The following is a 27,506-nucleotide window of genomic DNA, read 5'->3' as shown; positions in this document are numbered from 1 at the left end:
TGCGAAACTATTTTCAACTTGTCAACCTGCCTGTGGTAAATGGCTTCGTAAACGGTAATTATTCGCCACCAATTAGAGGTATGCCTAACTTTGACTTGCTTCCAGTTTCTCGAGTGAACTTTACCTGCTTTATTGTGCTTGTCTGGAGCACATCATTACGGGTTCAGCGAGCGAGAAGTCGATCAATTAAAATTGCCTTAACAGAAAGATGGAAAATATGTTAAAATTTAGGGCTATTTCGGTCAGACTTGTATTAAAGTTGCATCAAGAATTTTTGTTAATGGAATATCAAAAACGATCATTCTTAAAAATATCTGATTTTGTTGCAAGGTTTTTGTCATATTCAAGGGGAAACTCCGGCTCTTGGATACGTTTGTTAAAATAAAATCAACCATGCGAGAGTGTAACTGAACAAACCGTATTTGGCTGTCTATAGTGTATTTTTCCCACAGGTCGGGCTGAAGCTCGAATCTTGTGTCAGAATGCCAACCATTATTATGAAAAGAAAAATAACTCATCAAATATCCATTAGATGTCGTTATAAAAATAATGATTAAAGATATGTTTACTTCCGTTGAATACGCACACGTAGGCAAAAAACACTTTAAAGCATTAATAAACAACCTGGCTGAACGTTTTTGAATGGTTATTAGCTATGTGTATTTTACATCAATCGCATGAGCTTATAACATTTAATAAAATAATGGGCAACATGAACAGTCACAAATAAATATTTAAAAAACTTTATAATTTATAAAGAATTGACCATTTTAGATGGCGTTTTATCTTACTTATTTGATCGACTTAAAAATTACACTAGTTTACAGCATTTTTGAACTCAGTAAACTGAAGAACATTTCTAATGTAAAATCGGGCGCTGAATCTGAAAATGAAATTCAAAAAAATCTCAGTAAAACCGTTTTTGAGTTATACTCCAAATATGAAATTTAGGAAAAATTAAAAAAGTTCTTGTACTTAGATTGAAATATCTCGGACGGCACAACAGTAATTTGAAATCCTTCTTTTGCATGTTGAAGGTGAATAAATTTTCTATCGATCATCTGAACATTGTTTTTTCGTTTGACCAACAGTATTGTTGATATTAGTGAATCTATGAGAAAAAAATTATAAAAAACGCTTTTTTTTCGAAAAATTTTTGTTTCAACAAAAGTTTTAGACTCGATGGTAGCATTTAAAAAAATTGATTTTCTTTTGCGCTTAAATTTGAATCTAAAACAAAAATTTCAAGTGGTTATTTATGAAAATCGGTTGAATATTGAAGAATTAATGGCTACTTTACCATAACTGAAATTTTTGGAGTTTTCAATAATTTAACGAACCGCAGTACACATTACGCAGTATAGGAAGAATTAAACATGATAAATCTCACTCGCTCCAAGTCAAATTAATTTATTAGCTTACCAGAAGGTTACCTGCCAAGTTTCAGGAAGATCTGGCCATAGGGAGGGGTTGCTTGAGTCTCAAACGTGAATAAAATTTTAAGGTATTTTGCCCGGAAGGAACGAAAAATACTGGTATTTCATCAATAAATTCTTTCATAACTAGCTGATTGTTTTCTATGGTTCATATTCTCAAAGTTTAAGTTGAGATAAATATTTCACCCGAAGACTGTAACTCGATTGGATTTGAAACAGAAAAGTTATTGCGGTTCAAAGATTGTATTTTGGTCGAAAATTCTCGTATAAAAATGAAATATTTGTCTCAACTCAGACTATAAAAAATTGAACCATAGAAAACAATCGACTAGTGATGAAAGAAGTTATTGCTGAAAAACCAGTATTTTTGTTCCTCCCGGGCAGAAAAAATTAAAATTTTATTCACGTATGAGACTTGGCATGTGACCTTCTGGTAAGCTAATAAATTAATTTGACTTGGAACGAGTGAGATTTACCAGGTCCTTCCTATACTATTTTAAGTGTACTGCGGTTCGTTAAATTATTAAAAACTGCTAAAATTACAGTTATGGTAAAGTAGCCATAACTTCTTCAATTTTCAACCGATTTTGATAAATAACCACTTGAAATCTTTGTTTTAACTTGACATTTAAGCGCAACAGAAAATCAAATTTCTTTAAATACTACCATCGAGTCTAAAACTTTCGTTGAAACAAATCTTTCTCTAAAAAAATGCGTTTATAATTTTTTTCTCATAAAGTCACTAATATCAACAATACTGTTGGTCAAACGCAAAAACAATGTTCAGATGATCGATAGAAAATTTATTCACCTTCAATATGCAAAAGAGGGATTTCAAATTACTGTTGTGCCGTCCGAGATATTTTAATCTAAGTACAAGAACTTTTTTAATTTTTCCTAAATTTCATATTTGGAGCATAACTCAAAAAACGGTTTTACTGAGATTTTTTGAATTTCATTTTCAGATTCAGCGTCCGATTTTACATTAAAAATGTTGGTCAGTTAATCAAGTTCACGTTTTTTTTTTTTTAAATTTTGTAAACTAGTGTTATCGATCTAACGTTCTAAGGAGATAGCTGTTGAATATTTATGTTTTGATTGTATTTTTCTGTGCAAATTTAATCCCAATTAATGTTTATTAACAAAAAAAATATATTTTTCCTCACACCTACATATTACAGAAGCCAAATCCACTTTTTCTGATATGCCTATAATTCAAGACCTGGGTCTGACTGATTTGGGGGTGCCTTTGGTTTTTATTTTTCTGTGGGCACTCGTTTTTTAGATAAAAGTTTAAACTTTTGAATCAAAATAAAAATCCATTTAATAAATTTGTAGGCTTCAATGCCAAACAAGCAACGTTTTAAAATTTTAATAAATTTTCTAAAACTTGGAGAATTATAATTTTCGGAAATAGGTATTAGGTATAGGTATTTTTTTTTCAATTTCTGATCGTTTGGGAGTAAACAAGTTGATTCAAAATCAGTGTTTGTTTTTTTTGTATTAAAGTGTGTTAGTTTATTGGTAACTCATGATCAATTTTAGCAGAAATTGATGAATTTTAGCATTTCCAAGCGCTGAAAGATTCGAATTTAGAACACCAGATACTAAAAAAAAGTTTTAAATCAAAGAAATCAAATAAAATATTTGCTGTATAAGTTTTAATCAGTATTCAAAAACTTATTGACCATATCATAAAAAATATGTGTATTTTTCTTGGATGTAATTACTTGCTTTTATTGATCTTATCCTTTTTAAAGATAATTTAGTCACAAATTTGAAAAGAATGGAATCTGCATGCAATCAAGTTGAGGGGCGATTTGCAACTGAAGAATCTACGTGCTCATACCCGTTTAGCTGGGACTCAAACGCACAAATCAACAAAGCATTTGTTTGAATAAAATAATATCTCGGTAAATAAATTTAATGCATTGAATCATTACAAGGTCAAGAAATAATTTGGGTGCATTAATTCAAAAAACTGAGATAGCTGTTCTTCAATATTTGTTGATATTAATGTCAGAGAAATATCCGAGTTATTAAATCATAATTATTTTTATATTTATCACTTCTGAGTATACAGTTTCATTTTAAATAAGTATAATGTTTAACTAGTGAACAAATTAAAATAAATATGTTAGTAACATATTGACCACGTGGCGACGAAAATTAGAAACCATACCAGGGAAACCAATTTGATGAATATTTTTTTTTTTGTCTTGAGCTACTATTCGAATTAAATTACATGTTTCTTTAGGATTATGAGTTCCTCTTAGGGGGTGGTGTTAAGGGAAAGCTTTCTAGAAAATCAGGTTTCATTCGAGTTTGATCGGATTTTCAAAAAAAGCAGCATTTGCAGCAAGATTTGGCGGTGGCCCGCTATCCGGGTAAAAAAGCTTGAGTTTTGTGTGGATTTATTCAAATTTTAGCGGAATTGCACCAAAAGCTTCAGAAAAGTGGACAGAATTTATCATTTTTCTGTCAAATAACCAATTTTCATTAAGCTTGCTTTTCCAACCATTATTTTTTCTCGTACCGTAAAACGGAGTAATATTGGACACGTTTTTCAATATCATTCTAATATTTTTTTCTGTTAAGGGAAATGTGGCAATGTGGCATGTTTCATATTTTTTAAACCAGTACTGGATTCCAACGAACGTTAAAAATGGTTGCAAAAATTTGTTAGACTACTTTAAATTTGATTTAAAAATCAATTTCGTCTTCGTTTGAAATTTGAAGATTTGGGGGACATTGATCAGTTTCTATTTTGACGGTTTTAACAAGTTTTGTTGATAACACTGGGCGACAGCCAAAAAATAGTCTGGGTTTCTCAGTTGATTTAGACTAATTTTTGTGTCCTGAGTTAGAATATCACATTGATTTTGCTGTATCAGGTCAACTTTTTGAGATACAGCCATATGGCTATATACGCTTCAATATGCTAGTAATAGGGGTTTTGACCTGATTGAACAAAACCATGGCCATTTTCGGACTCAGGGCGTCAATATTAGTCTAATTCAGTTGGAAAACCCTGGACTATTTTCAAAAAATCTTTTTTTGTTACTCAGTGTAATAAAAGATACAAATTACCTTCATAATATTTACAAATTCTAGTTATTTATAAACTAAGGCAGTTCGTGTGTCAAGGCCGAACAACAATTAAAATTGAAAGATGGACAACTATGCTGCATAAATTAAGGGGCTAAATTTTAAACATTACTTATAAAATTACAACAACAAAAACAAATGAAATTTTTTCTTCATTCAATTTCCATAGCCCTCGCAATATTCCCCTCTAATTTTTTTCTTCAAACTTTACCATTTGATAGAGTTTCTAGCCTTTTGTCCTAAATTGGCTTACTCTTGGAAAATATACCACCATTTTTAAATATCAAAAATTTACCTCACACTACATCAAAAACTACACCAAAACTATTAAACTGAAATTACACGAATGTATTCGGCATTGCTTATAACGCATACTTGAAATCAACAAAGAACTCTTGAATTTTTATTCGCTGAGTGATTGGTGTTTTATCATAAGGATTGTTTCTTAGATAATTCAATTAGTACAATTTTTTTTTCTAAGAGTACCGTACATAATTCTGTAGAAGTTGGGGTGCACGCACAGATATTTCTTACTTTACACATTGTTCACGTTTAGCTCAATGACATTGTGTCTTAAAATTTTACATTTTTGTATCTATTAACAGACGACGTTCAACGTTTCTCAAATATTCGAAACTATATAACAAAAAATTCTTTGAAGATTTGACTGTTTGAAACTGCGTTATCTCACAAACGACCAACCACTTTACTCTGCCAAAAGTTCACTTAGAGATCCTTGAAACTAAAACAAAAATTTCACAATTTTTCAGAGATTCTCTAGATGGGAATCATTAACTACTCGAGGAATAATTTTCAAATCCTGGTTAGAAAACCTCGAGTTCACTAGAATTTTTAAGATGCATGAGAAAACAATGAAATCAATTTCCTTTGAAGTTAAACCGCAAACTTAAATTGGATTAATGGATCATTCAAAATTTTTAGTTTGATTTCATAAGTCTCTTGTTTCGATGGGATTACAAATACGGGTAAAAAGTTTATGTTGGCTGTCGCATTGTCGCATATCGCACATTGGTGCGTTGCGTTCGTTGCGTGAGTTCGCTTGAAACTAGATAAAACCAACTCCGCCTGAATTCTGATCCGCCCCATAGAAGTTTTAGAACTTGATACATGCTTGCTTTATTATTAATGTTTTTTAATGAATTTTCAGATAAATGTATTTTGACGTTTTTCACATAACAGCTGAACGAAAAAAGTCGAAAGGTCAATTTTGGTTGAATAACTGAACCTCAACTCCTTAACATTTGTACTCAAAAACTTGCTTTTGGATTTTTTTTTTGCATCTGTAGACAACAACAAAATGTAAGAATATCAAAGCGTTGATATCTTAAAAAAAAAACTATTTTTGCTTAAACTTTTATCGCTCGTGAAAAACTCTAAGAGATGTGCTGAACCTGTCTAATGCGTATTTCGCGCATCAACGTGGCTTTGCTTTATTTAGATATTCTTTGACAAGAGTGCCACGAGATTGAGAATTCAAATGTTTGCAAAACGCATGTGTGATTTGGTCTTTTCTCTTACTATAACTACTACTACTAATGTACTTACAGTTAAATACAGAGAAAAACTTCTAATACCAATATTAAAATTTTTTTTTTTTTTCAATAAATATCTGCGATTTTTGTGTAAATTTGTGCAAAGTTTGTGATGCAAAATGTCTGGATGATCGTTGAAAATTCAGTTTTTACAGCCAAATCCTGGTTAATGGCAGCCCAGTCCATTGGAGACAGAGGCTCCAGGTGTCCTGATAAATCAGAATTCGTCCCCATTTTCGAAAAACCGTCCTGATTTTTTAAATGAAAAATGAAAAAAAGGCGAATTAAAGCAGAATTTGAGGTGTCCTGAAAAATCATGATTTTTTCTACATGGTGTCCTGAGTTCTGACAAAACCATCTGGTATCTCTGATTGGAGAGTGTGTTGGTGAAAGTATAGTTGCACGTTGAAATCGATTTTTAAGGTTTAATATTGTGCTACCTGTATATGCATTAGCCAAGCTATGGTAAACTATTTACACTAAAACGACTGGTTACTTAAGAGGTCGTTTTCTGTTATCTTGCGCGGTTGATCCGGGCGAAGTAAAATCGTAATTTAATCAAACGTGGAAGAAATTGAGCCAATTTCGGTGTCACTGCATGGCGGAAGTAGGGATCTGGAGGACATTGGAGGAACTTGAATGTGAGAGAAAAAAATCATAAATACAATCAAAAGTACGTAATGGATTGATCTAATTCCAGCAGAGTTTCCAAAAACCTGCAGATAAAAGTACCCCAAGCGCATTATTTGCGAACAGCTGTGGGTTATGAATAATTTTTACGCCCAAGGCTGTATATCTCGAATTCATGGATTATTGGGGAACCATCTTTATTTCTTGTAACTGTAAGAAATTGCTTAAATTAACTTTAATATGCATTAAATTGGGTGTTGATGATGATATAATGTTTTTTTGCATTCTCGAGATTACAAAAAGGTTACCAGAGAAATAATCATTTTAAATGATGAAAAAGGAATCAAGTTCAAGGTTTCGAAATACTAGCAGATCTGCTGCTGAAATAAAATTCCGGATCAAGGTGAAAATGGAAACGGACTAAAATCAAAAACCCGGCTTCGACTTCCTTCCCGAAATTTCCTTAGCTGTGGTTAGTGTAAAGGTCAGCCAGGGGGAAATTGAAACTCAACCATTTTCTCCGGTTTTTTTTCTGTTTGTTTTTCGTTCTTTTTTTTGGGGGAATGTGCACAAAACCTTTTGCAGAAATCAAATCCTCTTGGGTGCTGTTTATCACAATAAAATCAATTAATCTTACGGGGTTTTCGCTCTTTTGATGCAAAAGAAGAACGCAGAAAAAAAGGAAATTGTTGAAACAAAACCAATGTCGGTATTTCACCAAATTGAATCCTTAGTTTCTATTTTGGTCCCTCTCTACATTTGGATCTGATGAAAAACAGGAATGAGAAATGGTTGGCTAGAGAAACTGAATTGCTAGAGACTTCATAAAATGGAAAGAATAACCAAAGTGTAATGATTTTTTCAGTAAACTAAGTCTTATAGAAAATTTGATTGATCCGAATTATAGATTTGTAGGCATTGAATCTGTAAGTAAGCTTAAAACCCTCAATAATCATAATTTTGTTAAACTAATGAAAATGAATATTTCACAAAGGACACCTTGGAGGAAAAGTATTTCATAAATCAAGACATAAGACATAAAAAAATTCATGGTTTGCAATGAAAAATTATAGCCATACATCTTTCAATGCATTCCCCCATGCACGTTGAAAGGGCATTGAAATTTCTTTTTGTTTGTTCAAAGGCTTAATTATTCTTTCGTGATAGTTTATACATTCTTACAATTCAATCTTCGAGACACAAGATTCAAAACCACTGTTTAAAAAATATGATAAAATAAAACAACAAATTCTAATCTTCTATTATAAGTCCAACTTTTAAACCAATCAAAAACAGGCTTTGAAGAACGTGAAGCGTATACAAAACCAAACAGCAAAATTCCTCTGTTCAATTTACAGTCCACCGGGAACATCCAGAAGTATCGTCAAGAATCCCAAAAACGAGATTTATCTATCAACTTTATAATCAGCATCATCATCATCATCAGCAGCTTCAGCTTCGTTCATCAGAATTGTGTAAAGAATTCCGTTTTCCATAGTGAAAAGAACAAAAAGCAACGGAACAACACACCAGCATTAGAAAACGAGCCTCCGGGGAAAAGTTCTCCAATACCTGGCTAGAGGGGTTTTCCTTCTCTCGTCTGAAGAAAGTGTTGTTTGGGGAGAGATTTTTTTTTCCTGTTGTTGCCTCTTTCTCGATTTTTCATGCAACACAAAAAACCGTCAAGAAATTGTCTTGGTCAGTACCGGGCAAACGAATGAAAGCGAGTACCTACCCCCAAGTTGCGGGATTTCTTTTTGTTTTCTCCTCGGTACAACGGAAATGTAAGAAAAATGGGAAATTTTCGCAATTCCATTTCGTCTGAGAGTCTGTGAAATGGACAAATGTTCGAGCGAACATTTCAGTAGGTACCTTCAAGCTGGAATAATAAAATCCCAGCCAAACGCAAAACAACATTAATCATTCCCGGACAAGAGACGACTAGTTGGAGGAATGTGAATTGTGCGCCGACAATTCGTAAACATATTCAGTAAGTAGACCTTTTCTAGAGATTTTAAGGTTTTTTTTAACGTACATTACGGTGAGAAAATAAAAGGCTGTTGAGGTCTTAAATGAATAGTCATTCATTATTTTTCTGTTCGGTGAATGAGTTGGAGAGGAATACGTGATTTCAATACTGATGATGATCCAGTATCCATTCAAGTGTCTCAACATTCATAGATAGAATACATCTTGGTCCTTTATTCATGGTTCAAAAAGTAACCACATCCGTTGTCCATTTAACAGTTTCAACACAATATTTAAGGACCTGTATGAGATTGAACCAACTTGATGAGATTTTCTCGGAAAAAATCAGACCCAAGAATGGACCATGGATTCAGATGCTCAAAGCTCTTCAAAAGAAATTTACTGTTTAGAGATTTTTAACAATTGCTGAAAGATAATGGTAATTTAACCTCAAGAACTTAATTAGGTGAAGAGTCTTATTATCTAGATATATGTTTTCAAACGTCAATCGCTTTATACTGCAGGAACTGAAAAAACTTTGGACTTCGTACGCAAATTATTGATTTTGACAAAATTAAAGTACTTACTGAAACAGTGCTTTGTTGAATGTGCAACACCTGAAACAGCAATTTTACATATTTTACATATCGATGCTTTTCCTTTCATAACAATAATTATTTTTTATAGATTTGAATCTTTCTCTATGGAGCCACCGCTATAGGATAATTGTCGCGAAGGTTTGAATCTAGAAAATACCTATGAGAGCTAATCAATCAATTTCAATCAAAAATGTTTCAAACTGGTCAGATATAATCAAACGATATAACAGAGAACCTAGGGGAAAGAGTTTTTTGCGATGTATAATTACAATTCTTTGCTCTTTGCGTATGAGTATGAACATAAGCAGAATTCCAACTGTTCATCAAGATGAAAGATAAATCAGGCCTTGTTTTTCAAAATTTTCTGTGTAACGATATATTGAGAAAAATTTTATAAATGCTTCGTTTTGGTTTAACACTTATCCATGGTTTTTTGCAGAATTTTTAAGTAACGTTTACACGAGTAAATTTGAAGTTTTAGGTATGTATGGGATAATTGAATAATTTGTACTGAAAATCAACATATTTTTTGTATCTTCTGTGGAGCCGAGCGTGCTTGTGGTTTTTGTGCTAATTTATAAATTCTTTAAAGAAACAATTTGTCCAAGATCGTTACTTCGTATTTAAAAAATTATTAGCTGTTTTACAGTGGTATGTCTTTTGGCCTTGAAAATAATAAATTCATTGTCATGCAATACCTCGCGAGGCAATTTATTGGTTTTTTCAATGCCAAAAGACATGCCCTCATCCATAAACTCATAAGTATTAATTTAGTAAGATATGAAGTTATGAAGTTATGATGGTGGACAAAATTATTCAGCGGACAATTTCCTTCTGAGAAATTAGAAGTTTGCATAAAACCCATAAGCTTGGCTCCACAGAAGAAACAAAAATGATGTGGACTTTTCAATAAGAAATATTAAATGTTCCCATACAATCCACAAAGACTAAAATTTGATCATATTAACGTAACTTAAAAATTCTGTAAGAAATCATGGATGAGCTTTGAACCAAAACGCAGCTTTTTAGACCCCAGAATTTGAGAAATTCAAAATGACCTCAAATCGACCCAGTCTAATGTCCATGAAAAAGTATGAGGATAGTAAGAATATGGTATGGAAAGAACAGTTCAAATAATTCAGTTTCTTCACAAATTACTCCCACATGAAGGTTACGCCTATGGCTTTTGACGGAGAATCGAGCAAAGAATGACAAATAGGTAGGAGAGATAAGGGTATAATGGGTAATTTTCATTTTCATAATCTTAAAATGCTATTTCTTAAAGAAGATATCTGTTGTCGATAAGACCGATAAATTCAATTGATATTATAAATTCAGTTTTCATTTAAATTGGTCTAATTTATTTTTCAGTTTTCAGTTCATTTTCAAATAAATTTATTAAATTTTATATTAAAACTAAAAAATTTTATTTAGAATATTTTTAAAAAGTCTGTCTTTAATTTTCAACTCTGAATTTTTGTGTTCGGAAAACATGATCTTCTAAAAAGAATATAAGCAAAAATTTTCAATAAGTAAAACTTTTTACTTGCTTTAGTCCTTTCCAGAACTCAGTATTTCAATCAACGACGACAAAATATTCAGAGCTTGATATTTTGAACTATTACGACGCTTCAAATTTATAAACGTTTCACTTATTTTCATTATCATTATTTATTTCCATCATCTTTTTTATTTGATCATGATCTTTGAAATAATCAATTAAATATGCAGAAAATGATTCGAAATAGCGACTCAATTGAAATGCGCCATGTAAAATTAAATTTGTATTTTTTTTGCTTTTTAATGTTTAAAACAAGACTTGGAATTCCTTTATTTATATTCATCAGTTTCGTATTTGGTCATTAAAAAATCATCCATTTCCCAACCTGTACTTTGTCAGTGTTGATGCGTGGATCATATTGTATTCTAAATATATTAAGGTTTTATTGTGAACTAAAATTAACATGAACTCAACTCATTATTTTTATAACTGGAAGAATTTGAAAAAAAAAAGAATTTAATCTCAGATTTTGATCACTGGAACTCTTGAAATAAATTAAACTAGCAGATCCGGTAAACTTCGATTTTCTTTTAAATTAGTAAATCGTTATGAATGTATTACTCCATCTACACGTCCTTAACTTCATCGTGCTCCTGAATCAGCCTTCTTTACATAAAAAGTGGGATGGAAAAACCGTCGGATACAAATTTCACATCATTTCGACCGACTGTTTATACGTGATGGTATTATAAAAAAAACGCCTTTATTTTTTTATAACCCTTCATTTCATGTTTTTTTATATTTCCTTCAAAATCATTTTTAACAGTTGAAAATGATGAGTACATCAAGAAAATGAAATAAAATTAAATACGATTTTTCACTTTTTTCATACAATAATTGTTGCAAATTTGTTACTATATGAAACGAAGGGATAAATTAGAAAATTTATAAATTGAATCGTATAAGAAAAATCAATTTTTTTTTTTTTCGAGTTTTTGTGATGGGCATGAATATGAAAATGGTTTAAGTTACCAATTTCCTTAGTTATTCAGCATTTTTGGTTTTGTTATTATTTCTGGCAAAATTTGAATTTCGGAACCCCCCTCCCCCCCTATCGACGTGTCCTTGGCACGGTCATCGAATTGAAACAGTGTCATTATTCGCAACTTTCGTTTAAATTCACAATTTGAATTTCTGAAATAACTGAAAAAAGAATTCAGAATGAAATCTAGAAATTCTGAATTCAAATAAGGCCGGAATAAATTTCAAGTCCTTCTTTTGTCACTCGGAGTTGGAACATCGTTAAGGGGGGTTGTTATAATAAAAAATAATGCGAATAGTAAATAAATTAAAATAAATTGCACGAAAGCTTTTGTGAAACAAAATTGCATACAATATCTTTGCACAAAACCTATAAATCAAGTAATTTTTTATGGAAAAATTTCAATATAATCAAGATTATAAAAGGATACATAACCCTCATCGTTACACATTTGATTTTTGGTCATGTAATCTTTCAGATATTTGATTTTTTTTTATCGAAATTTACAAAAAAATACTTCAAACATTATTTATTTCCCCCTTTGGGATTTTTGGAAATTTCGAAGGGGGGTGGGGAGAGACAAATGAAGAAATTGATATTTGTTCCTACCTAAGAGATCTCCAGTAAAGGGTTATGATATAAATTACGTTTTTCGGATAGCAATTTATTCGTAAGAATTGTTATCTGGAACTTAGATTCAAAAATTGATTTTGAACATTATTTTTAGAATCAAAATAAAAAAAAATTAAAACTCAGAATAAGATTTTGCTTGAAGTAAAGTAAAGCAGGAGTTCGTAGTTTAATAATTTTGATTTAGGATTCAAAATCAAAATTTTGAATTCAATCAGAGTCAGTTTTGAACCACAAACCAAATGAAATCCCAAATATAAAATAAAGTTCAGATCATCATTTTGAAGAATAATTTGTTTGAAAGTTTTAGATTTAAATTATTAAAAATATTTTCAAGATTCTTATAATGAAATAAATTTTTAATTATAATTTTTTTGCTGGTGAAAGAATTTGAACTTTATCTTCAAGTTGGAATACAGCTGGAAATACATTTTATTGGTTTCATAAAAATAACAATTATTCATACTCTAATCTCGAGTTTTAATGTTGTTTTTAAGAAAATAAAATAAATCTGATCGAACCGCAAAATACTTATGTTCGTGGTTAAAAATAACCAGCATATTACTTACTTATTTGAGTAAATGCAAAAAGTTTTCTTGAAATTTAACCTTGAAATCTATTATTTTTTTTTTTTAAATTTCATTCAAAATTTGGCAAGATCTAGGACTAATTTTTTGAATTTTAAGATTCTAAATAAATTACCAACTCTAAATGATAAATCATTCAAACCTGAATAATAATATGGAACCATATTATTTTTTAAATATAAGATATGTGTGCATTGTTCAAGCAAAAATGTTATAGAAAAAGTTTTGTCATCAAAACCCTCCCTATGAGCCGCCACTTCCTACGGCCCTGGATTATTGTTGAAGATCTTTTTTTCCTTTTTAAAAACTCTTTTGAGGATAATGGGGTAACGGACCTATTTTGGACCGCTTTGGTAAGTGGCTATGCTATTTTCTGGAATAAAAAAGCATATGTTACAATTTTCGACTGCTTTGTCCGTTCATTACGAAGATCAAGGCTTTTTCCATCAAAAAATATCGCCGTTTGTTGCAATGTAACAAGATTTTAGCCTAAAAACACGTTTCTTCAATCATTACTCTGGTCAGTATTTTGGACCACCAGGTTTTTATTTTGGACCACCCTTTGGACCTATTTTGGACCACCCTTAAACTAAAAAAGTTTTTTTTTCTAAATTTTGCTATATTTTGACAGCGATTCAGATAATTTTGTCTTTTCTTATTGTTATAGACTGGTCAAGTTTTGTTTGTTCGATAAGAATAGAGTAAAAACAGTAAAATTCCTCTGTTATATAGTGTGTTCCAAATGTTATGAAACTTCTGACAGCACACTGAAATCTCGACGAAATTTGTTCTGCAGTGTTCAATACTGGCCAGTTTGCTTATCTTTAGGCTCAATTTTCAGAACGCAAAACTTCTTCAGGCGACCCAATGATAAGTTGAGAAAGTCTGACATCATGAACTTCGCGACATCAATTGATGAATTTTGACTTCCAAAACCTTAGTGGATTTGGTTTGGCTTCAGTTCTGTAATACGTTCAAAAAGCTAAAAATGTGCGAGATTTATGCGTTCTTTTTGGCCATCTAAAAGCCAGATTTTTTTCACAATAGTTCAGTTTTAAGTTTGATACTAGCTTTGTTCTAGGAAAAAAATTTATCGTTGGAGTAATTTTCCAACGGTTTTTTTTAAATTGCATAACAACAGAGGCTAATAAACTAGATTTTTAGTACTTTATCGCTTGTAAAATTTACACATTTCAACCACCTTTTCCCAAGTGTTGAAACATACATAGCTATAATTGAATATATTATTTGATAAAATTGTTCTGGCAATTCAAAATGGTTGAAACTTTTAGACCCAACTTTCAATAGTTTATCATAAAGTATAAAAAACAATGACTTAATAAAAAAATTGGTGCAAGTCTTAGTTTTCATGTTTTGAGGCTTCTTTAAGCTGTAGCTTTTCACAACTGCTTATCAAACAGTTGCCATTGATGTAGATTATTAGAATAACGTTATTCAAAGCAAAGTGCACAAAAAGTAAGTTAAAACTCTGAATGGCTTGGTTTTATGCCGATTAAAGTGAACCTCGTCTAATGGCGAGTTTGGGCTTTGGCAAGTTGATTAAATAAAATCATGCTTAAATTCCAAATTTTATTCATAATGAGTGATTGAAATAGTGTGCATAGTTCTTTTATTTCGTCGTACAACGTCTTATTACGTTCATGAACAAGTTTTTTTTTTTTTTTTATTTTGAATTTCGATTTTTCCAAGCTTTCGATTTGTCCAAAATCAAAATAGTTTAGACGATGCTGGCCATCAATTTATCCATAGAGGAAGATCGAATGCCAAAATAGCTCGAAACGTATGGACAACTGGTAAATCTGTTTTATTATCATTTAAAAAACTCACCGAGAAACGTCCGAAGAACAACCAATCCAAAACTTTTTTTTAAGTACAAAAATTTATAGAATTCAAACTGCCAATTAACACATTGTGGACCAAATACGAGATATCTTGTTTTTTTTTCGTTCGCTGTAACTGTGCTACACTAAGAAGCATAATTCGAATGAAATAAATTAAAAACTTAAACTATGTTTGACAAAATTATAACCAAAATATTTGGTAACTCAAAGAAACTTAATTTGTTGAATTATATCCAGTGGTTCCGGAGTTAAGATTGCCAAGCTTCGATGTTTCTCGTCAAGATTGATGATTATTTTCAAGTGTTGCAGCAATTGAAATTTGTCCTTTCTGAGCATATGATGGTAGAAAAAAGAGAAATAAAGAAGTCATTTTTTTGTGTTTTCACTGGAAGTATGAACTATAAACTTTATGACACTAAATATTCAGGGGGCGGAAATTCATTTTCCTCTGGGAATAAAAAGTTTATCATGTCCCGCAGAGGATGTCAAGCACATATATTGCTGCTGCAAGCAAGGTCAACTTTCAAACACTGTTAAACAATTTTAAAATTTTAAGGCTATAGATATCTCTTCCTTGGCAGTTTCCGTTCAATTATAGTGCGCAGAAGAACGATGCTGTATTCTGAAGCACCCCAGGCGATGAGTGGGAAACATTTTAAACAAACTTTTTCGAAAAGTCAAAAATTCGTTTTGTTTCTGACACCAAGAATGTTGCACTAGAATGCGTGGTGAGGAGAAAAAAAGTTTCAACATTTTGAAATGGCGAAATATAATTGATAGTGATCACCACTCGAGGAATTTTCTATGCATGGACGGATTGAAAATATTTGCATATTTTTCTCAAACAAACTCGTTTTGCGTTTGTCGATTGTCTTTTGCGTTTTTGATAATTATGGCAGTTCTCAAATTCATTCGCGAAAGAAGGACAAACAAATAAAGCATTCAACTGAACTGATTGCTTTTAAGAAGGTATTCAAGTATTAGGATATATTGACAGTTCTACACGAACACCACCTTAGCAGGAGGCCTCAGCCCTAACCTGAAACCATGGGAGAACAGAATCGATTTTTGAGAAGGGCGCACGGTAAACGCGATTTTCCAGCACTTATATCGACAAATTCGCCCTGTGGAAAAGCGATACACAGGTGTTCGTGTTTTGATTTTTATGGGTGTTCAGGGCTGCCAAGTGCATTGATATTAGGAAAATGATTATATTTTTTCTAATGGAATGTTATTGAAAAACCTTTTCATGAGTACTGAGAATTTTACAACTTTCCCATAGATTTCTATCGAATGTGAAATTAAACGCATCATTTATCTGAACGAAATAACAACTTACTGTATCGCTCTCTTTAACGAAGTATCGAATTATGTGGATATGTTTGAAATAATCAGAGCATGTAGGCGATTATTTTCAAACTCAACATAGTCGGGGCTTTCATTAATTTACTTGTTTGTAACAGTGAATGATTTTGCATTCTTTTAGAAGTTAGAAACCATTTTTTTTAATCAACCAAGCAGTACATGAAAATATATTTCAGATGTTTTGAATTCACCTTGAAAATTCATTAGCAAAAGATGGCTTATCTTCATCCGTTTAGAGACGCCCCTTAATGAACTCAAACATTTAGCTGTTGATAGTTAAAAAATTTCATCAACTCAGAAGTATTATAGTTAGTTTAAAACAAGCAAATACTGATTTTAGTAACGCACCTAGCATCACTGGTGAGGCCGCCAGCAAATCAAAGTTTGAGGTTATGGCTGAGGCCAATTTTTCGCCAATACTATCGTCCGTATATACCCTTATACGTTACCTTTTACTCTTTTTTTTACATTCTCATAAATAAAAAAAAAAATCTGCTTTTGATAAATATTCTACTTTTGAGGTAAAAAGCAAACCCTGTGATGTACGAAGCACCTTGATGATCCGGAATTTTCCCGGAAAACCCATCCATTGTTCCCATTTTAGCGAGCCCAATTTTCAACCATAAATTCGGTGAAGCCCTTCTTCATTCATTCGAAATCCCTACAAGCTCACTTTACCTAGTAGATACTCGACTCGGTCCAAAAAGCAAACCCTTTCGACCATCTCTCATCGACCAGACATCAATCCTCCCATCCAATCTGATGACGATCATAAAATTGAACACGGCCAAAAAGAACGAGTCCCCCCTTCTTGTTGCTTTGAATCTGTCTATCTCGCTCTCAATCCCTACAATCGTCTATCTGTCTCTCGTTCCTAGGGCAGGGATTGAATTTTATTGGATTGGAAATAACTTGATTAACTTAATTGAATTGAAATCGATAGACGGTTATTCTATTAGGGCAGGGTCCGTTGTCCTGCTGCCGGATGTGGATCGTTTTTTTGTGTTACACTTTCTGCTTCCTGTGTGTCCTGTCAGGTTTTTCTATGACGGAAATGTTTGCTTGCCGTTGATGAATGAACGGTTTGGTTCTGATTTGACGGACGGAAATGCGTTTCATTGCTTTTCGTTAGCATGTGTTCGGATTTACATCGTCACGGTATGTTTTTTTGTGTCTCTCTTATGACTGCAGGAATTTTTTAGAAAAAAAAAATGCAAATGAATCAACACAACGGAAAAGTCTGTGTAGGTTTTAGTTATTACCTACTCTTTTCAGGGAAATAATAGAATGATGATGACCGTTATCAACTTTGATGCAATTGAAATAATTGGAAGCTATGTACATTTTGAACAAGAAGCTTTTTAATATTTTTAAAACCACATCAAGCTGACATAAAAACACTAAGATATTTTTTAATTAAAAACAAAACAATCGTCCATTAGTATTCCGCTTTCCTCACAAGTCCAGATCCCGACACGTATCGATCTCCATGTTGCTGCAGATCGTGCACCATCATGACGGGACGAGCCAGACAGTAGTAGAGCAGCTCCACGATGCTGAAAAAACTGACCCCAAGGCAGAGTCCTAGGATTCCGCCACAGCCAGCAATCAGATCCGTCATGCCAAATATTTCACTCCGCTCCGAGGTTATGTATTGGGCTTCGGTGAAGAAAATTTCCACCTTCGAAATTTGTTTTCTGAAAAAAGTAAGATTAATAAGTTGATTTCCCTAACACCTTGGAGGGATGAACAACTTGATAAGATGATTGAAGGATTCTTTTGATTTAAATCACGCTCGTGGTCGTGATAAACTTTCATGTAATGAAATTCGCCAAAAAATGTTCACTTTTACAGTGGATATCATCGAATGCCAATGAACAACTTACTTGATTACTTCATCCACCTTCTCTGGATCAAAGATCAACATCCTCAAAGCAATAGTTTTCCCAAATTCGTTCGTAGTTATCGTACTTTCTGCATCATACTGTATAGCGTCACAGGCAGGCATGCAGTTGCAGTTTTTGGAGTTTGCCAAATCTTCTCCGGAATTGGAACCTTTAAACTGCGACTGCTCAGCCCGTTCAAGGCATCGCATTTCGTGCATCGCACAAACTCTGGTTGCCGCTGTTCGAGGCATCGAAAATCTAACACAGCCACACTGCTTCAGTGTATAGTTGGTAAGGCATTCGAGCTCACAATTACTCTCTTCGTAATCTCTGAAGAACATCAGGCTTCGCTCATCAGGAAAGTAACAGTTACGTTTTTCGGGAGTGTAGATTCTAAGCTCCTGAGCAGTGATTATGATCCGAGGTCGAATGGATATGGTCATGTCGCGCTTTGGAGTTAACAAAATGAAGTTTTTAGACATTCGGGGGTAAACATGCGGAGGATGAAGGCTGAGCTTGAAACCCTGAGAAGCACGACAGTATATATCCGTGTTTTTGTAGAAGGTTGACAAATCTAGCGACATAGCAGCTTTAGAACCGGATCCTGGACCTCGTATTGGGTAGGTGTTCATTGATGCACCAAGTGAATAACCCAACATATAGCTCCAGTTAGCTAATGATTTCGTTTCATTAAGGTAAACATATTCATTATGCAGGACGCCAGGTTTAAACATATCATTTTGAGAAAACCCATTTATAGTGTAACAGATACCATCCTCTGTGAGAGTTTCCGAAAAGTTATTTTTACAATCCCATTGGAGCAATCTGCACAACAAAACAGTGTTAAAACAGTCTGGAATCAACTTTTTCAACACAGATGGAACATCTACGCTCAAATTATAAGTAAGATAGAGTCCTTGGAACAGATCGTGCGAATGGAAAAAACTGTCACACACTTGCAGAATTCCCATCAACATATTAAGCTTGTTGGCATCCAGCTCATGGTTTGGAATACCATGTGCGTAGCGATAAAATGCGTCAGTAAAATTGAATAGCTCAGCTTCCATCTTCGCTTCCGGACAAATTGTTACAGCTGGAAAGGAGATTTTCCACACTGGCAAGGGCGTTTCGTCGTAGCTCAAGATAATTGGATGATCGTGCCATTTTCTGTAGACATTCTGGATCAACTGCGAACAACCGTAGATCGACCCAACAAATACCACTAACCACCAGAATCGTTCCAAAATCGATCGTTTTGATCCTATGTAGTTTATACCGTGAATTGTGCTTCGGATGCAGTACTCATCGATTAAATCTCTCAACGCTTCTTTGATTTTTGGCCAGATTTGTCTAACTCTAGGTGAATCACTTGCATGCTGAATAGGCTCTCTCGGGTAAAGAGGTGGTCCCAGTATGATCGTTTTAAATTCAGGACCCAATCCATGAGTCCAATTTCTTTTTTTTGCTTTGCCTGCCATGACACTGGTTCGAAAATAATGGACAGCTTTTCAGGGGAACCGAGCTTTTGATATTTTTTCAAATGATATTAAGAATTCATAAGTCAGGCATAATGACAGGCTGTTGCCGTTCTTGAACACGCAGCACTAGATGTTAGCAAACCAGAGGTGTAAATTTGAATCCATGTATGTTTGTTAACATATAAGCGATTCTATAATTTGTCATATGCACTTATCAATTGGTAACATTCTTCCCTTGCTTCTAGTTAGGCCAGTAGTAGTTCACCTGCAAAATGCTCGATAGCCAATGTCGACTGCGGTACCGTGTTGAATCGATTATGCAGTCAAGTAGAGGGTGGACAAGAACAAATGAACCACTAAAGCACACGACACAATTCGTTGAAAAACTTTTGAAGTTTATCAAATGCGTGGCAAAACAAATGAGTGTACTCACACAAAAGAAATAATGAACATTAGCCCCAGCTATCTTCGGGTTATAGGCGAAGAATTGAGAAAGCTAACACCGTATTTCAATGTTCGGAAAATCGTCCAACAAAAGCAATCAGGATTCGTTTCAAGCTAGAATACTTACACATCCGAGTGCTGTGATACGCACGTGGTAATCGTATTCGTTGAATGTTTGTCGAACATAAACACTAACTAGATACATAAAAATATACAATGCCGCATCGGGGGCTACCGTTGCTATTCGTCACGTGGCTAATCAACGGTGATCGACATATATTTTGAACGTCGTTCCCAGAATCATTCACTACCGTCTATCCTCGCATCATTGTTCATAATGTTCGTTATTGATAGACAATCATGAATGAAATGCTGGACAGTTCATTGCAGTTTCTTAGTAATAATTTTGTGCTTTTACGCAAAACGAAAAATTCAAAATCATATTGTAACTGTCTCCGCAACAAATTTTGTTCCAGAGATCATCAGAATATGTTCTTACAAAATACAAATTATTTCTCCCATAAAACACAATACATTATCTTTGTAACTCTACACAAAAACACAAATACATACCAACCAAGAAGGTATAAATATAACACACAAATTTTGTACAAGAACTCTTGAATTATAATTGTCACTCTAAAACCACGCGTTTTTAATTCGTCGTACCGAAATTTCACCAAGCTAAGTCTCTAGTTAAGGAAAGTTTTTCTTAGACTTACAGTTACGGGAAGCATAAATTTTCCAGTAAAATCGTCGTTTACAGTGCGCGGATAATGTCGCTAACATTCTGGTGCCGAAACCCGAGAAGAAATTCCCAAAAATTGTGCTGGAAGAGCAACCACGTGTAGTGAAGTTACGGTTCCTCATAATCCTAGCCCGACCTTACCAATTGTCGTCGGTGTTAGTTCTTTATTCGATACCGTTGATAAATTCGCGATAGAATTGCAAGAATCCAGCTTAGAGTTGCTGCCACTGTAAAATTGTGAAATTTCGTGAAAAAAGTGGTTAACAGAGTGATATTGGCTCACAAAAGGCTCCGTCAAAGAAAGTCGTGAAAAAGAATACGTTGCCATTAGAAACGCTGATTCGCAGAAGAAACAATATTTTGGGATCTGCTAAATTGATCCAGGAGTTTGACTCCAATTACGTTGTGGAACAAGCAAATCAAGTTCCAGTGCGAATCGAGCGTTTGGATGAGCTTCGAAAGCGTCCAAGAAGAAATCGAGCTAATGGAGGGTGAAGAAGAAGTGTTCGCAGAATCTCGACAAACATTTCAGACTCTGTACTACGAGCTGAAAGCCTCGCTAAATAGTAAAATTCCGAGATCTGCATCACCTGTCCTTAGCCGAAGAATTCCCGAAAGTGTCGTGCCCCCTGTGAACCCCACTCTTTCCGTGAAACTTCCTGAACTAAAACTCCCTGAATTCCACGGGAATCCCGAAGAATGGATCGAGTTCAGAGATCTTTTCAAATCAGTGATTCATATGAACAATCTGATATCTCCTGTGCAAAAATTGAACTATTTGCGTGGTTCCTTGAAGGGTGAAGCTTCTCGTATCATCTCCTCAATCGCGATCTCCGCCGACAATTACGCGATTGCGTGGAAAGCAATTTGTGATCGATACGAGAATAAAAACTTTCTTATAAAGCGTCATATGTCAGCCATTTTGAAAATCCCCGCAATGCGGCGGGAATCTGCCGTTGGATTGGCTGAATTAGCTGATGAGTTCAACCGACACGTGGGAATTCTCGATAAGTTGGAGCAGTCTAGTGAACACTGGAACTCATTTCTCGTCGAGCATTTGAGTAGCTTACTCGATGAAAAGTCCCTGATGGAGTGGGAAACGCAGTGCCAAGAACAGGAATCTCCCACTTACTTCCAGTTGTATGAGTTCATCCATAAGAGGTCTCGAATGCTCCAAAAGTGCAAAGTGTTAACCAACACGAACACAAGTGTGCAAATGAAGAACACTAGAGGAAAATCCTCTGCATCTCATGTCGTGTCGGAAAATGTTGTGAAGTGCCTAAGTTGTAAACAGGCACATCAACTCTCGCAGTGCCCCACTTTTCTCAAGCTTACTCCGAACTCTCGTCTAGACTTTGTGAAAACTCATCGTCTTTGTATTAATTGCTTGAGAAGTGGGCACTTAGCGAAAGACTGTCGCAGTAGTGTGTGTAGAAGTTGTGCCAAGAAACATCATACATTGCTTCATCTCCCTCCTCGAAACTTTAATGGCACAACTTCTGAAGAAGTAAATGAAAGTGAGACTCCACAAACCTGCATAGCTGTGTCGACTGCTGTGACTACCAACACGTCATCAGCACAATCGTTCTTGGTATCGCGAGCACCGCCGGTGGTGCGATCGTGTGCATCAAATTCGTCGTCGCCGGTTACCCACACCCGATCGAGTGGTGAATCGTCGTTTGGGTTGCTCTCACGGTCGGAAGAGCAGGTTGTCGAATGCCCTCTTCTCGCGTCGCAGCAATATTCGTCGTCATTCGAAAATGAACCACCTTCCCCCCAAGAACAGCCCACATCACTCACACAAGTCACTTCTCCGGAAAATGCCACTATATTTCTATCTACCGCTCTGGTGCGAATATTGGATCGCCACGGTAATTATCACCTCGCACGCGCTTTACTCGATAGTGGATCGCAATCAAATTTTATATCCGAATCGTTATGTCAACATTTGGATCTGAAGCGCAACAAAATCAACTTACCCATCTGCGGTATCGGACAAGCAACAGTTAATGTCCATTATAAAGTACATGCAAAAATCACTTCTCGCTTCAATCAAATCGAATTTACACTCGACTGTCTCGTTTTGCCCAAACTAACGGTTTGTTTGCCCAGTCGGAACGTTAATATTTCTGACTGGAAAATGCCTCGCAACATTTCTCTTGCTGATCCGAAATTCAATATTACCCACGGAATCGATCTATTAATTGGCGCTGAACTGTTCTTCTCGCTTCTCGAATCACACCAAATCCTCCTTGGCGAAGGACTGCCATTGTTACAGCGCACAGTTCTGGGGTATGTAGTGTCCGGAAAATCAATTTCCCAATCCGTGAACACATCGATATGCAACACCGCCATAATGCAGCCACCGGACTTAAACGAACAACTCGAACGATTTTGGCAAGTGGACAATTTCGACGTCGGAAAAGCGCTAACCGCGGATGAAAAGGAGGTAGAAACGCACTTCGAAAAAACGTTTTCGCGGAGTGACGACGGCCGATATGTGGTTCGACTACCTCTTCGCGAAGAACTAGTTCCATTGTTGGGTGACTCATACAGCACAGCTGTTCGTCGTTTTCTGCTATTGGAGAAGAGGCTGTCAGCTGATCAGCAATTGCGAGAAGATTACGAGAAATTTATGCAGGAGTATGTGATGTTGGGCCATATGGAAGTGTGCCGTCGCGTCGCGGGCCCGCAGTTCTTTCTTCCGCACCATGCAGTGCGACGCCCTGATAATACCACCACCAAAACACGAGTCGTGTTCGATGCTAGCTGCAAGGCATCGGGTCAGCTGTCTCTGAACGACGTTCTCCACACAGGCCCGATGGTACAACCGGCTCTTCTATCTACAGTTCTCAACTTTCGAAAGCCGAAGTATGTCTTCACTGCAGACATAGAAAAAATGTTTCGCCAAGTATGGGTGCATCCAAACGACCGAAAATATCAACAGATCATTTGGCGAAAAGATCCCTCCTTACCCCCCCAAGTCTACCAACTCAAGACTGTGACATACGGTCTAGCCAGTTCACCGTATCATGCCGCGCGCGTACTCAACCAGCTTGCTGCCGATTATCATCATGATCACCCTCTCGCCTCCTCAATCGTAAAGCATCGAACGTACGTGGATGATACATTAGCTGGATACGATGATTTAGCCGAAGCAACCGAAGCCTGTCGTCAACTTGTAGTGATGCTGAAAATAGCTGGTTTCACTTTGCGCAAGTGGTGTAGTAATCAACCAAAGGTTCTCGAAAATGTCCCCGAAGAACTTTGGAATCATTCGTCGAAGACCGAGATCGGTCAGTCCACAACAACAACAAAAACTCTTGGCCTTTTGTGGAACCTCCAAACAGATACATTCAGCTTTAAAATTCCGTCGCTGTGTACCGCCAACCCAGTTACGAAACGTGTGGTAGTATCCGAAATGTCGCAATTGTATGACCCCATGGTCTCGTCGGGCCTGTAGTAGTCAACTGTAAAGTGTTCGTGCAACGACTATGGGCTGCAAGTGTCGAGTGGGATGCTCCACTTTCCGAAGACGATCGCTCCTGGTGGAATGAATTTCGTGATGGTATACAAGATCTCCAACGTCTCTCCATCCCCCGTCGTGTTTTGGCTAACGTCGATAATGAGTTCACATTGCATTGTTTCTGCGATGCGTCGGAACGTGCCTATGGATGCTGTGTGTATGTGGTAAGCAAGGGATCAGATGATCGCACTCATAGCCAGCTGTTGATCGCTCAGTCTCGCGTCGCACCTCTTCGCAATCTGACCATTCCGAGACTTGAGTTGTGTGCGGCAGTTCTAGCCAGCCAGATGATGGAGAAACTACGGACAACAACAGAATTCGATGGACCAACGGTGTTTTGGTCCGACTCAACTGTCGTGCTACACTGGATTCGATCTCCACCCCCAGATTGGAAACCCTTCGTCTCGAATAAAATTGCCGAAATACAGAGGTCAACAAAAAACTCCCAGTGGAGACACATTCGCACCGATGTCAACCCAGCTGATATCCTTTCTAGAGGGGCATGGCCCTCCCAGATTCTCGACAACGATCTTTGGTGGCATGGACCAGACTTTCTCGTGGCCGCTCCGGAGTTCTGGCCACCTGTTTTACCAACCTCCAACCTTCAGTCTGTGGACCGAGACGAGATGAACATTGAAAAGCGTCAACGTTACACTGTCGCAATGTTGGCTACTCCAATAGATGACTCGTTGCTCTCACGATTTGCCGAACTCAGCCGACTGCTGAAGGTCGTTGCCTGGTGCCTTCGTTTCTACCACAATTTTCGCCTGCCAGTTGGTTTTCGTCGTGTTGGAGTTTTGACTCCGTCGGAAATTGAAGACGCATTGAAAGCGTTGATACGTCTCGAACAAGCTAGTGGCTTCCAAGCAGAGCTCCATCAAGTGCAAGTGAGTAAAAAATCAAATACACCCTTAGAAATTCATGCCAAATCGCCTCTTAAGGGCATGAATATTCTTTACGACAGCGAAGGATTTTTACGTTTGGACGGTCGATTGCGCAATTTGAACAAATCGTTCGATTCAAAACACCCATACATTCTCCCAGCCGACGGAAAACTAAGTTTGCTGCTGGCACGATCATTGCATCTGCAAACTGCTCACTCAGGACCATCTCTCCTACTTGCAACGATGAGACAGCGCTTTTGGCCCTTGCAAGGCCGAATCCTAGTCCGCAAGATAGTCAGAAATTACGTGACTTTTTTTCGCTGTCGACCTACACTAGCACACCAACAAATGGGTCCTCTACCGGCAGTGCGACTTACTCCAGCTCGAGTATTTTCCAGATGTGGTCTGGACTACTGCGGGCCATTTAACGTTCGTCCGTTGTACGGGAGGGGGGCAAGCCTAAAAATGTACGTCGCGGTATTCGTTTGCCTTTCGGTTAAGGCAGTCCATTTCGAAGTCGTTCCGAACCTAACGTCGTCTGCGTGTATAAATGCGATCAAACGGTTCGTGGGTCGCCGCGGTCGGTTACACGAATTGCATTGCGACAATGCAACCACCTTCGTCGGCGCTAACACCGAAATGAAAGCAATTCGTCAGCAGTACCTGCAGCAGTTCCGCACGAATCAATGGGACAACTATTGTCTTGATTCGGACATCTCGTTCCACTTCATTCCGGCTAGATCCCCACATTTTGGTGGACTGTGGGAGGCGGGGGTTAAGTCATTCAAATACCATTCCCGTCGCATATTCGGAGGACGATCGTACACCTACGATGAGTTCTCGACAGCTGTAGCCAAATAGAAGGTACCCTCAACTCTCGGCCTCTCATCCCCCTCACAGACCACCCCGACGACCTTGAAGTGATGACGCCAGGACATTTCATCATTGGGGAACCGTTGTTCTCAATCCCCGAGCCCGAAATAGCAGAACCGGTGAAAAGGCTGACTAGACTACAAGAAACACGTCGATTCCAACAACAACTCTGGAGGCGCAGGTCCAGAGATTATGTTAGCCAACTTCAACAGCGATCCAAATGGCGACAGGCGGTCAAAAATGTCGACGTGGGAAAGCTCGTCCTTCTGCGACACGACAATCTACCCACGTACCAATGGAACCTCGGCCGAGTAGACGAAACGATCAAAGGCGAAGATGGGCTGGTGCGCGTGGTGCTGGTCCGAACTGCGCGTGGTGTGTTCCGCCGAGCTGTTACCGAAATCTGCGTGCTGCCGGTCGATACTGCTGACGGTGACGACATCGATGCTGACGAAACTGGAGACCAAGGAGGTGCTGCTGTTCAAGAAGGTTGAAACGGACGGTTTCAACGGGGCCCGGTATGTCTCCGCAACAAATTTTGTTCCAGAGATTATCAGAATATGTTCTTACAAAATACAAATTATTTCCCCCATAAAACACAATACATTATCTTTGTAACTCTACACAAAAACTCAAATACATACAAACCAAGAAGGTATAAATATAACACACAAATTTTGTACAAGAACTCTTGAATTATAATTGTCACTCTAAAACCACGCGTTTTTAATTCGTCGTACCGAAATTTCACCAAGCTAAGTCTCTAGTTAAGGAAAGTTTTTCTTAGACTTACAGTTACGGGAAACCTTTACGCATCGCTCAGAACTGATACATATCAGTTGTGATCCTAGAAGGTTGAAAACCATCAAGGAAGGCAATCACCATCGAGACGTTCGTTGCTGATAGTTTGCGTCCTTCTTTACCAAATCATGTTTTGCGGGAATGTTTCAAATACAGAAGCGTCGTTGTCATGCCATGGATGAAGAAGGAAAAATTGACTACTTCGAGTTTTTGGCTCTGAATGCAGTGAAGCATGGCTGATCGAAAATGATTGATTTTCGGAACATTTCCGTATTTGTGTACTGACTGGATCAATCGACTGTGCATCGAACCGAGGATTGCCGTGGAATCCTTCGACAATGGAGCAGCTAAACGACCTTGACCTGGCAGACGGTATTGTATTGCAGAGCAAACTCGACGACCTCACCGAAAGCTCCAAGGCAGCAGTTCTCAAAGTCAATGACCAAGTCGATGGAGATCAACACAGGAAATCCCTCCAGTTTCATGGTTGCTGGGCAATAGGTTGAGAAAGTCGAGTGCTTCAAGTATCTTGATAGCCAGATAACGCCTGATGGTGGTACAAAGAAAGATACGAAACCCGGATAA

At 36.4% G+C, this 27,506-nt stretch overlaps 2 protein-coding genes across 2 annotated transcripts; one reads left to right on the top strand and one right to left on the bottom strand.

Moving 5' to 3' along the window:
* Positions 1 to 17,719: 17,719 nt before the first annotated feature.
* On the bottom strand, positions 17,720 to 19,645 carry LOC129743476 (pickpocket protein 28-like). Its single transcript, XM_055735511.1, has 2 exons — positions 18,168 to 19,645; positions 17,720 to 17,978 (listed from the first exon to the last, which is right to left on the bottom strand). Exons 1-2 carry the CDS (start codon positions 19,643 to 19,645, stop codon positions 17,720 to 17,722), a joined length of 1,737 nt encoding a protein of 578 aa, XP_055591486.1.
* Positions 19,646 to 19,917: 272 nt separating this feature from the next.
* Positions 19,918 to 26,108, top strand: LOC129743475 (uncharacterized). Its single transcript, XM_055735510.1, has 3 exons — positions 19,918 to 19,943; positions 21,222 to 24,241; positions 24,301 to 26,108. The coding sequence occupies exons 1-3, from the start codon at positions 19,918 to 19,920 to the stop codon at positions 26,106 to 26,108; spliced, it is 4,854 nt and encodes a 1,617-aa protein (XP_055591485.1).
* Positions 26,109 to 27,506: the final 1,398 nt, after the last annotated feature.

This window comes from Uranotaenia lowii, chromosome 2, assembly GCF_029784155.1.
Source record: "Uranotaenia lowii strain MFRU-FL chromosome 2, ASM2978415v1, whole genome shotgun sequence".
NCBI classification, from domain to species: domain Eukaryota; kingdom Metazoa; phylum Arthropoda; class Insecta; order Diptera; family Culicidae; genus Uranotaenia; species Uranotaenia lowii.
Note: the sequence above shows the minus strand (reverse complement) of the source record. Positions and strands in the feature narration are given on the sequence as shown.

Bases quoted from the DNA above. Each gene is read 5' to 3' on its own strand.
- LOC129743476 (XM_055735511.1), bottom strand. From the start codon at position 19,645: ATGGCAGGCAAAGCAAAAAAAAGAAATTGGACTCATGGATTGGGTCCT. The intron at 17,979-18,167 runs GTAAGTTGTTCA...TACTTTTTTCAG, and splicing joins AAGGTGGATGAAGTAATCAA to AAAACAAATTTCGAAGGTGG.
- LOC129743475 (XM_055735510.1), top strand. From the start codon at position 19,918: ATGCTCGATAGCCAATGTCGACTGCG. The intron at 19,944-21,221 runs GTACCGTGTTGA...AAATTGATCCAG, and splicing joins GATAGCCAATGTCGACTGCG to GAGTTTGACTCCAATTACGT. The intron at 24,242-24,300 runs GTGTGGTAGTAT...TCGGGCCTGTAG, and splicing joins CGCCAACCCAGTTACGAAAC to TAGTCAACTGTAAAGTGTTC.